Source organism: Rhinopithecus bieti, unplaced genomic scaffold (assembly GCF_001698545.2).
Source record: "Rhinopithecus bieti isolate Rb0 unplaced genomic scaffold, ASM169854v2 scaffold_5002, whole genome shotgun sequence".
Lineage (NCBI taxonomy): Eukaryota > Metazoa > Chordata > Mammalia > Primates > Cercopithecidae > Rhinopithecus > Rhinopithecus bieti.
The window spans coordinates 2,253,492-2,270,221 of NW_016804830.1; the positions used below are offsets into that span (position 1 = coordinate 2,253,492).

Below are 16,730 nucleotides of genomic sequence, written 5' to 3' on the forward strand. Positions count from 1 at the left end.
CTTTTTTCTATTAAAAACGTTTTAACTTTTGAAACTCCTTTGCTGAAAACTAAGACACAAACACATTAGCCTAGGCTTACACAGGGTCAGAATCATCAATATCACTGTCTTCCACCTTCACATCTTGTTCCACTGGAAGGTCTTCAGGGGCAATAAATATGCATGGAACATGCAGGAAACAAAAAACATGCATTGTTATTGTTATCATCTCCTATGACAATAATGTCTTCTGGAATACCTCTGGAAGGACCTGCTTGAGGTTATTTTACAGTTCACTTTTTTTTTTAAGTAGGAGTACACTCTAAAATGACAATAAAAATATAGTGTAGTAAATACATAAAGCAGTAATGGTCATTTATTATTATTTTCAAGTATTATGTACTATACGCATGATCAATAATCAATAATATCATCAAATACTAATACCATACACAACTGTATGTGCTATACTTTTATACCACTGGCAGTGCAGTAGGGGTGTTTTGTTTACATTAGCATCACAACAGACATCATAAAGTGTACTTATATAAACCTAGGTTACATGTGTAATGCATTGTGCTATGACGTTATGATGGCTATGATGTCACTAGGTGATAAGAATTTTTTAGCTTCATTAAAATCTTATAGGACCACTGTTGTATATGTGATCTGTTGTTGGCTGAAACATTGTTACGTAGCATATAATTGCATTGTAGTACTTTAGGGAAAAGATATTGGTGATCTGGACCAGAGTAGTAAAAATGGTGAGTAGTAGTCATGTACTAGATATAATTTAAAGGTAGAGCTGCCGTGATTTGCTGACAAATTGAGGCAGAGTGTGAATGAGACAAGGTGACACGATATTGTTTTTATGAGTAACTTGAATGGAGGTGTCATTAACTGTGAAGGGGAACAATGCAGGAAAAACTGACTTGGAATGTAGGAAAATCGTGAGATTTCAGTTTGGAATATAGTATGTGAAATGTGAGGATGCCCATTAGACATTCAAGTGGAGATATCAAGGTGGCAACTCGATATACAAGTATGAAGTTCAAAAGGAGAGACAAAAGAGAGATCTAAGGTCTAGGATGGAGACATATTTGGGAATTATCAGGATATAAATGATATTTAACACGAGACTGAATGAGATCACTTAGAGGTTAGGATAGATAGAGAAAGGTAGAGACAAAGGACTGATCTCTCTGAGTCACTCTAACATAACAAACTCCGGCAAGTAAGGAGGAATTAGCAAAAGAGACTGGCGGGGACTAGCTTGAAATGTTGAAGGAACACTAGGTGAATGTGATATTCTGGAAACCAAGGGAAGAATGTGTTTTAACAAGAACTGTGTCGGGTGCTACCGATAGGCCACGTAAAATGAGGAGTGAGAAAGAAACATGGAATTTGGCAACGTGAAATTCATTTATTAGGGACCCTGAAAGCAGTGTCTGTGGAATTTTAGGTCAAAGAGAGAACTGGAAAAGAAAAAATTGGAGATATCAAGTCTAGACAATTCTTGAAGATTTTTGTTTTCTAAATGGAAGAAGTGAAATGGAAAAAAGTAGCTGGAGTTAAGAGGTATACATTCTGTTTATACACTGATTGAAATGATCCAGTAGAGAGAGAAACTACAATACAGGAGAGAAAGCAGATAATATAAAAATGTCCTTAAGTAGCCGGAGCAAATGAGATCTTGTGGCAGACTTTGGCTGAGCTTGGACCTTGACGATGGTAATAACAGGAGAGAAGGGAGAAGTACTCAGGCACAGATACAAGTAAATGGGCAGATGTGTTGGTGAGAACTTGTGAACTTTCTCTTATGATTGTTTTAATTTTATAGTGGAGTACCTAGCAAGAGACTCAGATGAGAGTGAGATTAGTGCTAGAGTTTGAGAAGAGCAGGGGAAAGAAAATCACAGAGATTGGGACAGAAAATAGAGAAATTATGATTTTTAGGCACCATTAAAGACCCACTTAATGTTAGTATTTATGAATTTAAAGTGAGCGTATTCTGTATAGCTGTGTGTTTTTCTCCTGCAGTGTTCATCCGGTTTTTATCCTGCAGTGTTCATCCGCATAGTTGCAGCCACAGACAGGTTAGGGGGAGATTTGGATTTAACCAGACTGTTGGTTTCATGAAGCAAAGAGGAATAATGTGAGAGAGAGGCTAAAGGAATCTTAAGTTCGAAAATAATTGATTGTTGTTTTGATTTTGGATTTTAGGCTAGGTAAGTGGAAAAGTGAGGACAGGAAGAGGGTGAAGGACAGTAAAAAATTAGTAGAATCAAGGAATGGAAGGTCCTAACAGGGTTGAAGGACTATTGGGTTGTAATATTAGAGGAAGTAAGGTGAGACATATTGAGGGATGGGCCGAGCACGGTGGCTCATGCCTGTAATCCCAGCACTTTGGGAGGCCGAAGTGGGCAGATCATGAGGTCAAGGGATCGAGACCATCCTGGCCAACGTGGTGAAACCCTGTCTCTACTAAAAATACAAAAATTCGCTGGGCATGGTGGTGTGCACCTGTAGTCCCAGCTACTCCGGAGCCTGAGGCAGGAGAATCGCTTGAACCTGGGAGGTGGAAGTTGCAGTGAGCCAAGATCACGCCATTGTACTCCAGCCTGGCCACAGAGCGAGACTCCATCTCAAAAAAAAAAAGAATATTTTCATATGTTTTAAATTTCAAAATTAGAAGCACGTTCTTCTTCTTTTTTTTTTTTTTTTTTTTGTTGAGATGGAGTCTGGCTCTGTCACCCGGGCTGGAGTGCAGTAGCGGAATCTCAGCTCACTGCAAGCTCCGCCTCCCGGATTTAGGCCATTCTCCTGCCTCAGCCTCCCAAGTAGCTGGGACTACAGGCGCCTGCCACCTCACCCAGCTAGTTTTTTGCATTTTTTTTTAGTAGAGATGGGGTTTCACTGTGTTAGCCACGATGGTCTCGATCTCCTGACCTCGTGATCTGCCCGTCTCGGCCTCCCAAAGTGCTGGGATTACAGGCTTGAGCCACCGCGCCCAGCCCAGTTCTTCTTCTTACCACTATACTGGTTTTAGAAAACATGGATGATTACTAACTAGACCCATTATTTCAGTAAGGGCTGCAAAATGGCAATATTCTAATTCTGTCATTCCTTCGTTTACTAGCTAGAATATTTTCCTAAAGAAAAAATTTTCCTCGTCAACTGTTTGTTCACCCTTAGGTGTAGTTTGTACAGAAAAGGCAGAATAAATGGATTCTTTCCCTTTATATGATTTTGAGTTATTGAAGTGGTTCCCTGGCATCTCCTAGTGGGTTGTTTTTATTATTATTACCATTATATATTCATCATTTTTAGCATATTTGATGTGTTTTAAATTACTGCACTTATTTTCTTTTCGAAGCTTAAATTTTCTCATTTTTGGCTACTGTTTCAGGATAGCTTCCGAATCCTTTTAACACATCCCCAGTAGTGTTTGATGGTGTCCTACGTTTCTGATATGATAGGACATCCCCAGATCATTTTGAACATGTTCTGCCCTACGCATGAAATCAGTCTTTTCTGCAAGGTGCCCTGATTGCTTTAAGTAGGAAATGGTATTTTGAGACCACAGTTATAGTGCTTGTTGCTGTTGGAATGGTTATTGTTGTTAGAGGGTTTTTGTGTGTGTGGACAGAGCTAGGATATATATGTATATATTTTAACAACTTGATTAAGATATAATTCATAACAATACATTTTACCCTTTTAAAATATACAGTTTAATATTTTTAAAAATATATATTCGGCCAGGTGCAGTGGCTCACGCCTGTAATCCCAACACTTTGGAAGGCCAAGGCGGGCGGGTCACAAGGTCAGGAGTTCGAGACTAGCCTGACCAACATGGTGAAACCCCAATTCTACTAAAAATACAAAAATTAGTCTGGCGTGGTGGTGCACACCTGTAATCCCAGCTACTCAGGAGGCTGAGGCAAGAGAATCACTTGAACTCGGGAGGCAGAGGTTGCAGTGAGCCGAGATCGCACCACTGCACTCCAGCCTGGGCGACAGAGTGAGACTCCGTCTCAATAATAATAATAATAATAATAATAAATATAATTGTACACATATTTTTTTTCATGGGGTTGTGAAACTACCACCACAATGGAATTTTAGAGCATTTCATCCCTAAAGGAAACATGGTATTCATATGGGATTGATGGTACACATCCCCTAGGTCCTGCCCAACCTAATCAACTACTGATCTTTCTGTCTCTATAAATTTCCCTATTCCACACATTTCATATCAATGAAATAATGTATTATGTGACCTTTTTTGACTGACTTCTTTCACTTAGCATGTTTTCAAGGTTCATTCCTATTGTAACAAGAAATATATTCTTAACAAAATGAGCATCATGAGTTCATACTGCTGTTTCCAATGTTAAAAATTTTAGGCCGGGCGCGGTGGCTCAAGCCTGTAATCCCAGCACTTTGGGAGGCCGAGGCGGGCGGATCACGAGGTCAGGAGATTGAGACCGTCCTGGCTAACACGGTGAAACCCCGTCTCTACTAAAAAATACAAAACCTAGCCGGGCGAGGTGGTGGGCGCCTGTAGTCCCAGCTACTCGGGAGGCTGAGACAGGAGAAGGGCGTAAACCCGGGAGGCGGAGCTTGTAGTGAGCAGAGATCCGGCCACTGCACTCCACCCTGGGCGACAGAGCGAGACTCCATCTCAAAAAAAAAAAAAAAAAAAAAATTTTAGCCAAGTGCGGTGGCTCACGCCTGTAATCCCACCACTTTGGAAGTCCGAGGCCGGTGGATCACGAGGTCAGGAGATCGAGGTCATCCTGGCAAACATGGTGAAACCCTGTCTCTACTAAAAAAATACATAAAAAATTAGCCAGGCGTGGTGGCAGGCGCCAGTAGTCCCAGCTACTTGGGAGGTTGATGCAGGAGAATGGCATGAACCCGGGAGGTGGAGCTTGCAGTGAGCCGAGATTGCGCCATTGTACTCCAGCCTGGGCAACAGAGCGAGACTCCATCTCAAAAAAAAAAAAATTTAATTATAGAGTTTTAACTTTGGTTTTATTTTTGTAGCTATTATTTGCTCAATGATCCATCTGTATATCTATATATGTATGCATAAATAAGACAATTTCAGAGCAACATTATTAGTCCTTACAATATTCCTACAGTAAATAATTTTAACATTTTTTATAGATCTATTTGCTGCTAGAATATATCCCTCTAGAGAAGTACAGTCCAATTATTGAGCTTTAAAGTAACTATAACTAATTTCCATGTGGTTAAGCTGAAAACTTGATACGTGATTAGTTTCATTTGTTTTATTTTGCTTTTGGTTTTTAGGTATAGCTTTTGTTTCAACATTTGATCCAATTTAATTTTGTCCTATAATTATGTAAAACACTTACATGGTTGGAAAATCAGATATACAAAACAAGGTGTATTAAAGTGTACACAAAACAGATACAGAAAATAAAGAGAAGTCTTGTGTTTATTCTATTTGTGTCTCTACCACCTTTTAGTAACCATTTTAAATTGTTAAGTTTTTTGGTTTTCCTTCTACTTTTAATGTAAGCAAATATGCATAAAATGCTAGTTTACTATCCATATTTTTTTTTGTTTTACTTGTCCAGCTTTTTCATCGTAAATAAATTTGAGGATTGGCTTGATAAGTTGAGTGAAAAACTTTATGGTAATTATGATTGAAATTATATTAATTTTATAGATACTATTGGGAAAATAGGCATCTTTACCACGCTGATTTTTTCTGTCTTTAACTATGGTATTTATTTAAGGCTACTTTTGTGAACCTTAATACATTTTCTTGACTATGGTCTTATACAGCTTTTGTTTGAATTATTCCTATTGTCTTGGAGTTTTTGTCACTTTTGTAAATTGTGAATAAGTTAGTTAAAATGCCACATAGACCTGCTACCACGTTTAACACGCCTTTCTCCTGGTTAAGTGTTTGCTTGGGTGCAACCTTTAACTATTTCCCAGAGTTTCTGAAAGTCTGGTTTCTGACAGGTTTTGCCTGTTGGTTTGTTTTTTTCATTTATAGGGAAGGATAGGCAACCAGTCTCATCCCTTGACTTTTTTTTCTTTTTTTTTTTTTGAGACAGGGTCTCACTATGCTGCCCAGGCTAGAGTGCAGTGACTATTCACAGATGCAGTCATGGCACACTGCAGCTTTGAACTCCTATGTTCAAGCAACCTTCCTGCCTCAGCCCCCGCAAATAGCTTGGACTGCAGGTGCATGCCACAATGCATAGCTTCATCTCTTTACTTGTAACCTGAATGTTAAAGTGGGTTTCTTGTAGACATATATAGTTGGTTGTTTTGTTTGTTTGTTTGTTTTTTAAATGCACTCTGACAATCTGTCTTCTAATTGCTGTGTTTGGACCATTTATACTTGGTGTGATTATTTTTGTAGTTGGATTGACATCTACCATTGGCTGGGCATGGTGGCTCATGCCTGTAATCCCAGCACTTTGGGAGGCCGAGGCAGGCAGATCACCTGAGGTCAGGAGTTTAAGACCAACCTGGCGAAACCCCGTCTCTACTGAAAATACAAAAATTAGCCAGGCGTGGTGGCACATGCCTGTAATCCCAGCTGAGGCTAAGGCAGGAGAATCGCTTGAACCCAGGAGGCGGAGACTGCAGTGAGCCAAGATTGTTCCACTGCACTCCAGCCTGGGCAACAGAGTGAGACTCCATCTCAAAACATAAAAAATAAAAAAATAAAAGAACCTGCCATCTTCCTGTTTTCCATTTGCTTCCTATGCAAATAGAAACTTTTTTTATTTCTTTGTTTGGTTTCTTCTCTTCCCCCCTCCTTTGTTTGATTACTACGGTTTTCACTGAGCATTTTATATTATTTCATTTTATCTCCTGTTTACTTTATCATTTATACTTCTTTAAAAATTGTTAGTGTCACCCTAAAGTTTTCAATATGTATTTTAACTAATCTAAATTCACTTTTGAAAATGCTGTACTGCTTCATATGTAGTGCAGGAACCTTACAGCAGCATTCCCAGTTCCCCCTTCTTCTCCGTTGTTATGTCACTTGTGATGTCTCTTTCATTCATTTCACTTATCCGTGAGCTATAATCACCTAATAACATTGTTATCATTAACAAACATTTATCTTTTAGATCAATTACTAATAAAAGAACCAAAAGATTTTATCTTACCCTTCATGATTTCGTCTCTGATGCACTTCCTTTCTTTATGTAAATCCATGTTTCTGACCTAATCCTGTTTTTCTAAAACCTAAAACCTAAATCCTGTTTTTCTTCTGACTAAATAACTTTTTAACATTTCTTACAGGGTAGGTCTGCTAGTGATGAATTCCCTTAGCTTTTGTTTTGAGAAAGTCTTCATTTCTCCTTCAATTTTGAAGGATAATTTCCCTGGATAGAAAATTCTAGGTTGGTGACTCTTTTTCATTTAATGCTTTAGATATTTCACACCACTTTTTTCTTGCTTATATGGTTTCTGACAAGAAGTCTGCTGTAATTTTTATCAATGTCATTTTATAGGTAAGGTGTTACTTTTCTCTGGGTTCCTTGAATACCTTTTCTTTTTCTTTTTTTTTTTTTCAGTTTCAATATGATATACACTTTTGTTTTGTTTTGTTTTGTTTTGGTATTTATCCTGCTTAGTGTTCTTTGCGCTTCCTCAATCTGTGGTTTGATGTGTGTCATTAATTTGAAACATTCATGGACATTATTACTTACAATATTTCGTCTGTGTTCTCTTTTTTCTCCTTTTGGTTTTCTAATTGGGAAAATAGATGTCTATTTAATAGATACATGTTTTGATATTGTCCCACAGTTTGGATGTTCTCTTGTTTTCATTCTTTTCCTCTGTGCACTTTAGTTTGGGGAGTTTCTTTTGAAGTTTCTATTTTCAGGTTCACTGATTGTTTCCTCTACTGCGTTGAGTTTGTTGATGAGTCCATTGAAGGCATTCTTTGTTTTTGTTAATATGTTTTTTATTTCTAGCATTTCTTTTGATTCTTTCTTATAGCTTGCATTTCTCTGCTTACAGTACCCATCTCTTTTTCTAACTTTGTCATAGAGTATTCAAAATATTAATCATAGTTATTTTAAATTCATTGCACAAACTTTTACTGCACATCTTTTCTTATATAGGTTGTGCTGGGCAATGAAACATCAAACCATATGACCAGTCCCTGCCATAAGTGGTTCAGTCCTACTTAGACAGATAAATCAGTGGGTGCATTGGCAGAGCGATAAATGCCACAAGATGGTTAAGCTCATGAGATACAGGAGTACAAATAGATCCACATAGAGGGATATCCCAATCAAATGATAAAGTCGTTCTTAATCTGATCTCTTTAAGAACAAGAAGGCATTGGTCAAAGGCAAGAAGGAACTGATGATCAGCAATCAAGAGATAGTTTCTAGGCATGGGAACGTAATATAGAGTAACTTTTAAGGAGCTTTGTATATTTTAAGAAAGCATGTAATTATGTATGGCTGGAGTTTACTTTCAGGGAGTGAAAGATGAAGCTAATGAGGTATTCAGAAACAAAATTATAAAAGTTGTCATTGAAGTAATTTAAGGTAATACCCATGTAACAAACAAGCACAGGTAGCCCTTGAATCTAAAATAAAATACAGTTTTTAAAAAGGACTCCATAAAGAATATAAAAATATCAGCCTGAGCATGGTGGCTCATGTGTATAAGCCTAGCACTTTGGGAGGCCGAGGCAGACAGATCATTTGAGCCCAAGGGTTCAAGACCAGCCTGGGCAACATGGCAAAACCCTGTCTTTACCAAAAATATATAAATTAGCCAGGCATGGTGGTGCGTGCCTGTGGTCCCAGCTACTTGGGAGGCTGAGATGGGAGAATCACTTGAACCTCGTAGATCAAGGCTGCAGTGAGCCATGCGCTTCTCCAGCTTGGGCAACAGAGTGAGACCCTGTTTCAAAAAAAAAAAAAAAAAAGAACATAAAAATATCTAAGCTTTTCCAGTTCTATTTTGTTGATTCTTAAACATTATACACCAATTCCACACTCTCTTTTCCTTTCCTATTTCCACATACCTCAGTTTCTCTGTTACTATAAGCCAATAAATTTTGGGCAAGGGGAGAAAAAATAAGTTTAAACAGAGGAGTGTTACTTAAGATGCATTTTATAAGGATAGAATTCTCGATTAAATCCTGAATTTATTTTAAAATTGGTTTTAAAGGATATTGTTGCGACAACTAGGGAAGTATGAATAGAAATAATATATTTTATTGTACTAATGTTTAATATCTTTGCTGTGATAATGGCACTGTGTCTATGTAGGAGACTTCTTAGTTTTTGGAGGTCATTCTGAAAGAGTTAAGTGTGAAGTCTGTGTACATGTTTTAGAGAAGGAAAGAGACGTAGAAAATGTGGCAATTGCTGAATATAGGTTAAGGGTTTTAGAAGTATTCTTTGTACTGATCTTTCAATGTTTTGTAGTTCGAGTTTTGTGTTGTTTTGTTTTGTTTGAGACAGCCTCGCTGTGTCGCCCAGGCTGGAGTGCACTGGTGCGATCTAGGCTCACTGCAACCTCCACCTCCCGGGTTCAAGCAATTCTCCTACCTCAGCCTCCCAAGTAACTACAGGATTACAGGCGCCTGCCACCACACCTGACTAATTTTTTGTATTTTTAGTAGAGGTGGGGTTTCACTGTGTTGGCCAGGCCGGTCTTGAACTCCTGACCTTGCGATCCGCCCACCTCGGCCTCCCAAAGTGCTGGGATTACAGGTGTGAGTCACTGTGCCCGGCCTCAAGTTTTTAAAAGCAATAAATTTTGGAGGAAAGTTTTTAGAATATATACATACAAGTATGTTTAGAGTGAACTAGAGGAAAGGAAAGTAGGAGGCAGTTGAACTGTTTCATGAAGCTTCAACTCCCTGTCTAAAGAAAAAGTTTTCTTAATGGAGAGCTCTGTGACTTAATGTTCAACTAACATGAATGGGAGCTTCCAAGAGAGAAGTAGAAATTTTAAGAGATAAAATATAAGACACTTAGATGGTCAGTTTAAGGGATAGATCACCCTATTCTTAGGAATTATACATAAGAGAAAGTAGTGAAAATGACAACAAAAAGGTGCAAGAACATTTCCTAGAAGAGAACAATAAATATATGGATTGCAATGACCATATATCCATGATATATATTGACCAAAAGCTCAGTGCGATTAATGAGAAAAACCCACACCAACTATCAGAAACTAACACGAGAGAAGAAAGGCCAAAAACTTTCTACAGAGGAAAAAAACGTTGGAATGATCTAGAAGTAGAATGTCAATATACAGCAACACTAGAAGTCACTGGAGCCGCAAAGTGAAGTCATGTTGCTTTAAATTTCTGAGGAAAAATTGTTTTTCTGAGAAGCCTACAGTTAGCCAAATTATTATATGAGTATGAGAGTAGAATAAAAATGTTTTCAAACATGCCAGCCAAATTAAAGAGAGAACAAAGTAAAGAAGCTTTTGAGAAATTAAATTTTTGATTTCTGTAGGTTGCAACTGTCTTTGGCAACCTTAGATCCCAGACAGAGCGGTACCCACAGAGTTTAATGCTGTTCTTCCAGCCATCAGTGGGTGCTAATGTCCAGCCCTTATATCCTTCTTTCATGTGTCATTGGCCCTTTTCCCTTGTGATTTAAACATGTGTTGCAAAGTGGTGTGGTAGGACCTGGAATCTGGGAACACATGGAAATAGTGGAGAGAAGACTAGGAAAGAGTTGGGGGTGGGGGAGAAAATAGTGTTGTTGTCCACCACAGAGCCATATCCCCAGTCTGTGAGTTAGTTCATGCTAACTAGAGAATTTCTGCCTTGAGAATCGCTGCCAGGTGTACAGCTTTCAATGAGTTTTAGGTTTTTGGCAAAATGTGGATTCAAGCAAACGGCGTGTTAAAAAATATATATTATTATGTAGATATGCAAGTTGCTGTAAGCATTTTAACTGTATCAGAGCTCATTTCAGGAGGGAATTATGCATGATAGTCCAGAAACTAAACAAGTTGATATGCCTGGAAGTAAGTTCTCTGCAGAGGAAAGAAAAATAACATTTATTATGAATATAACATTTAGTTTGTGAATTTGTTTCTAAAGTATTTCCTCAATTAGCTTAAAGTTGAGTTCCTCCAGTATACTGAATTCTGTCTTTTCTGAGTCTTTACTAATTGCTACTGCTTTGCTTGTAATGCTATCCCACCCCCACTCCATCCTAGCTAATTTACTCGACTTTAAACTGTTATCCTAATCCTAACTTTATTTGCAAGGTATTTTTGAGCCCCATGACAAAATAAACTGAAGGACTTCTCAAAAGTTTATTGTAATGAGGGGACTTTGGGTTTCTCCTTAGGGATGTAAACAGCTGGAAGGAGCTTTGCTTCAGTCATTACAACAAAGAAACTACAAACTTCTACCCTACAACAAGGAAATGGACAAACTACAAAATAACTTTTCTAGAACCCATCAGAGAACGGAGGTCACAGGGCAACCAAGTAATCTTAAATCTGGGGAAAGAAAGATGCCAGCTGAGAGAAACAGGACTCAAGCTTTGCTTACCTGGGATGGACTCTGCCAGACACCATATAAGCCAGTAAGAAAATACAGCTGTCAAGTTTTTAAACAAATTTTTAAAGTGTGAATGTCAGCTAATGAAAGTGTAAAACTACTGGGGATTTGCAAAATTAGAGAGGTGGGGTTGCAATCTCTTGTAGGCTTTTCCTCTAAGAATCTCAACAGGCACTCATAGGGAAGATGGGGGTGAATCCTGAGAAGCCTTTCCTTGTGGTGCTAGCTGGGGGAGGGCAACAGCAGCCCAAACCCATCTTCCCTATCACTGCATAATGAAGAGCAGCAAAAACAGTTGCCTTAGGAGACTTGTAGAAGGCTACTGCAGTATAGGAAAGGGACCTGAAAAAAAGTGCTATCTCTGAGAGTAGGGGAGGAATGTGCTCTATGCCTAGCACTACAGCTAGCAGAGTGGCAAAAGCGCTTGTGAAAGCCACATCCCCAAGACTTAGGGATATGGTGTCTGCCTAAGCCTGAGACTTAGTGAGATCATAAGAGAATGCTTTCCCTCCATCTACTCAACCCCCACCAAGATAACAAGAATCAAATAGAAGCAATAGTAGAGTACAGCTAGGAAGCCTGCAAGAGAGACTATCTCTGAGGAGCAGCACAAATGGAACACCCAAAACTAAGGAAGAAAATTGCGTTGAGAAAACAACCATGGGAAATCAACCCTTACTTTAAACACAGATATTATTAGAGGATATTATTGAAGCCTGTGGTACACTCAGTGTAACCATAGCAATGACAAACCTCAAACTCTGTCCAGCTATTGAATAGATCAGCATAACCCCCCCACATTAAAAACCTAGCAGAAGGGAAGGCATACTCATGTTTAAGCATAAAAATTTCTTAATCGTCCTATCTACTGTACTACCCAAGACGTACAGCCTTCACCGAAGATTATGAGGCATGTAAAAAGACAAGAAGAAAAAGAAAAAACATACTTCAAAGAGACAAAGCAATAATCATAACTGACTTAGTTATGACATAGATATTGCAACAACCCAATAGGAATTTAAGATAACTATGACTAATATGAAATGGACCTGATGGGTAATTGCAGCAGAGATGGAAGAAAAGTATTTAAATAAATGATGGCTGAGAATTTTCCAAGTTAGTGACAGCAAACCATATGTCCAAGAAGCTCAGAGGTAAACACCAAAACAAAAATTTAAAACACATCTAAACATATTATATTTAAACTGCTGGAAACTAAAAATAAGAGGAAAATCTTGAAGATAACAAGAAAAAAATTGTCTATTGAGGAACAAGAATAAGAATTACGTATGGCAGATCTATTATCAGAGACCATGCAAGCAAGAAGACAAGGGAGAATCATTTTTAAAGTACAGAAAAAAAAGCTGTCAATCAGGATTTCACACCAAGCAAAAATATCCCTTCAAAATGAAGGGGGGTGGTGGTGACATCATCAAGATGGTGGTGTAGGAAGACTTGGACCCTTTCTCACCTTCCCAAAATACTAATTCAGCAACAATTCACAGACAAATTCTGTTTGTGAGAAATCAGAAACTAATCATAAAGGCTGTTGTATCCTGGAAGAACATGAAACAAGACTAGGGAAGCTAGTACGAAGATTCAGGATACCCTGTTGCTAGAGATACTGCCCCTGGTACAGTACCATACATTCAGGAAGAGATGCCCTAACTCATCCAGGGGAGAGAAGGAGTTGGTTTGTGCAACCAGTACTCCATCTTTGTGAGCTCCCCAGCGAATTGGCTGAAAAATTCACTAGAAGGATTCAACATCAGACTAAATAAAGCAGAAGAAAGGATTAGCAAACTGGAAGACAAGCCATTAGAAATAATTCAGTGAGGGGAGTGATAATAAAAAATAATGAAAAAGAGTGAAGAAGGCTTAAGTTGGTTGTAGAATACCATCAAGCAGACTAATATATACATTATGGGAATCTCAGGAGAAAATAGAGAAAAAGGACTAGAAAGCTTGTTTTAAAAATAATGGCTGAAAACACCCCAAAGCTGGGGAAGGAAATAAACATCCAGATTCAGGAAGCACAAAGGACACAAAATAAGATGAAACAAACCCATACCAGGATGCATTATAGCAAATTGTCAAAAGTCAAAGACAGAATTTTGAAAGCAGCAAGAGAAAAGCAGCTTATCACATACAAGGGAACATCCATAGGACTATTAAGGGATAGTTTTCAGCAGAAACTTTGCAAGCCAGAACAGAGTAGAATGATATATTCAAAGAGGTGAAAGATCAAACAGACAAAACAAAACAAACAACAATAGCAAAAAATCCCCGCCAACCAGGAATACTATACTTGGCAAAACTATCCTTTAAAAATTATGATGAGAGAAAGACTTTCCCAAACCAAAGCTGAGGAAATTCATCATCACTAGACCTCCCTTATAAAGAATGCCAAAGGAGCCGGGCGCGGTGGCTCAAGCCTGTAATCCCAGCACTTTGGGAGGCCGAGATGGGCGGATCACGAGGTCAGGAGATCGAGACCATCCTGGCTAACCCGGTGAAACCCCATCTCTACTAAAAAATACAAAAAAACTAGCCGGGCGAGGTGGCGGGCGCCTGTAGTCCCAGCTACTGGGGAGGCTGAGGCAGGAGAATGGCGTTAACCCGGGAGACGGAGCTTGCAGTGAGCCAAGATCCGGCCACCCGCACTCCAGCCTGGGCGACAGAGCGAGACTCCGTCTCAACAAAAAAAAAAAAAAAAAAAAAAAACCAAAGGGAGTTTTCAAATAGAAATGAAAAAACACCAAACAGCAAAAAGACAGTATGGAAAAGTTTGAAGCTCATTGATAAAGGTAAATATATGTAAATATAGAATACTGCATTACCATAATTGTGGTGGGTAAATAACTTTTAATTCTACTATAAAAGTTAAAAGGGCCGGGCGCAGTGGCTCAAGCCTGTAATCCCAGCCCTTTGGGAGGCCGAGACGGGCGGATCACTAGGTCAGGAGATCGAGACCATCCTGGCTAACACAGTGAAACCCCGTCTCTACTAAAAAATACAAAAAAGCTAGCCGGGCGAGGTGGCTGGTGCCTGTAGTCCCAGCTACTCCGGAGGCTGAGGCAGGAGAATGTCGTAATCCCGGGAGTCAGAGCTTTCAGTGAGCTGAGATCTGGCCACTGCACTCCAGCCTGGGCGACAGAGCGAGACTCTGTCTCAACCAAAAAAAAAAAAAAAAAAAAGTTAAAAGACGAAAGTATTAAAAATAGATATGAAATACTTTAAAAGATACACTGTGAATAGATGTGAATTGTGACAATTATAACAAAATTTGGGCAGAAGAATTTAAAATGCAGAGTTTTTGTATGTGATTGAAGTTAAGTTTGTTATCAGCTTTAAAAAGACTATTATATCTATATTTTATGTAAGCCTCACACTAACCACATATGCCAGAAAGTACCCATAGAGGCTACACAAAAGCGAAAGAAGTCAAAGTATATCAATACAAAAAACTAACAAAACACAAAGGGAGACTGCAACAGTGAAAAGATGAAGGAAGAAGTCTAACATAAAGCAACTAACAAAATAGCAATAGTAAGTTCTTCCCTAGCAATAATTGTAGGAAATGCACATTAAACTCCCCAATCAAGAAACATAGAGTCGCTGAATGGATATATAAACAAGACCCAACTATATGCTGTCTACAAGAAGCTCACTTCAGATCTTAAGGGTACACATAGGCTGAAGGTGCGGGATGGAAAAAGATCATCCATGCAAATGGTAACCAAAAGAGAGCACAGTAGCTATACGTATATCAGATAAAATAGGATTTAAGTAAAAAACTGTCACAAGAGACAAGGAAGCACATTTTATAATGATAATAGGGTCAACCTACTGGGAAGATAGAATGATTATAAATATATATGCACCCAACACCAGGACATCTAATATGTAAAAGAAACATTGGCAAAATTGAAGGGAGAAATATACAGCAATACAGTAATAGGAGACTTTAATACCCCACTTTTTGTCCATTAATAATGGACAGAACTTCCTGACAGATCAGTAAGGAAACATTTGACTTGAATAACACTGTAGACCTGATGGATCTAATAGACATATACAGAACTTTTTTTTTTTTTTTTTTTTTTTAAGATGGGTCTTGTTCTGTCACCCAGGCTGGAGTGCAGTGGCATTGATCTCGGGTCACTGCAACCTCTGCCTCCTGGTTTCAAGTGATTCTCCTGCCTCAGCCTCCCGAGTAGCTGAGATTACAGGCATCCACCACCACGCCTGGCTAATTTTTGTATTTTTAGTAGAGACAGGGTTTCAACATGTTATCCAGGCTGGTCTCGAACTCCTGACCTCAGGTGATCTGCCTGCCTTGGCCTCCCAAAGTGCTGGGATTACAGGCATGAGCCACCGTGCCTGGCCATATACAGAACTTTCTACCCAACAGCTGTAGAATATATATTATTTTTCACTACACATGGAGGTTTCTCCATAATGCATCACATATTAGATCACGAAACAAATGTTAAAATTTTTTAAAATCTCTAAGTCATACTAAATATCTTTTCTGACCCCAGTAGAATGAAACCAGAAATAAATATAACAAGGAAAACCAAGAAATCCACAAATACATTGAAATGAACAGAATCTTGAATAACCATTGGGTCAAAGGAGAAATAAAAAATGAAATTAGAAAATATCTTGAGGCAAAAACACAACATACCAAAACTTGTAAGTTGCAGCAAAAGCAGTACTGAGAGGTAGATTCATATGGATAAGCTCTTTCATTGATAAAAGAAGAAAGATCTCAAATAAACAACTAACTTTACATCTCAAGGAACTAGAATCAGAAGAGCAAACTAAGCCCAAAGTTAGCAGAAGGAAGGAAATAAAGGAAATGAAAGCATAAATAAATTAAATAGAAAAGTGATAGAAACTAACAGCTGGTATTTTGGGCTGGGCACGGTGGCTCACGCCTGTAATCCCAGCACTTTGGGAGGCCAAGGCAGGCGGATCACGAGATCAGGAGATTGAGACCATCCTGGCTAACACGGTGAAACCCAGTCTCTACTAAAAAAATATATATATATATTTTTGAGACGGAGTCTTGCTCCATCGCCCAGGCTGGAGTGCAGTGGCCGGATCTCAGCTCACTGCAAGCTCCGCCTCCGGGGTTTACGCCATTCTCCTGCCTCAGCCTCCCAAGTAGCTG

At 38.7% G+C, this 16,730-nt stretch overlaps 1 protein-coding gene across 8 annotated transcripts in view; it reads left to right on the plus strand.

The window, feature by feature from the left end:
• The window catches only part of ZNF569 (zinc finger protein 569), a 67,409-nt gene that overhangs the window by 6,146 nt on the left and 44,533 nt on the right, over window positions 1–16,730 (plus strand). For 4 of the 8 annotated variants that reach the window (XM_017870556.1, XM_017870553.1, XM_017870554.1 and 1 more), the window contains exon 3: window positions 11,337–11,576. The exons of 3 other annotated variants lie outside the window; for them this stretch is intronic. In XM_017870556.1, coding sequence (XP_017726045.1) covers window positions 11,548–11,576 — 29 coding nt within the window. In that variant the 5' untranslated portion in view covers window positions 11,337–11,547. Of the gene's footprint in view, window positions 1–657; window positions 744–11,336; window positions 11,577–16,730 lie in introns of those variants that run through there. One more of the 8 variants, XM_017870557.1, reaches the window with a different exon arrangement.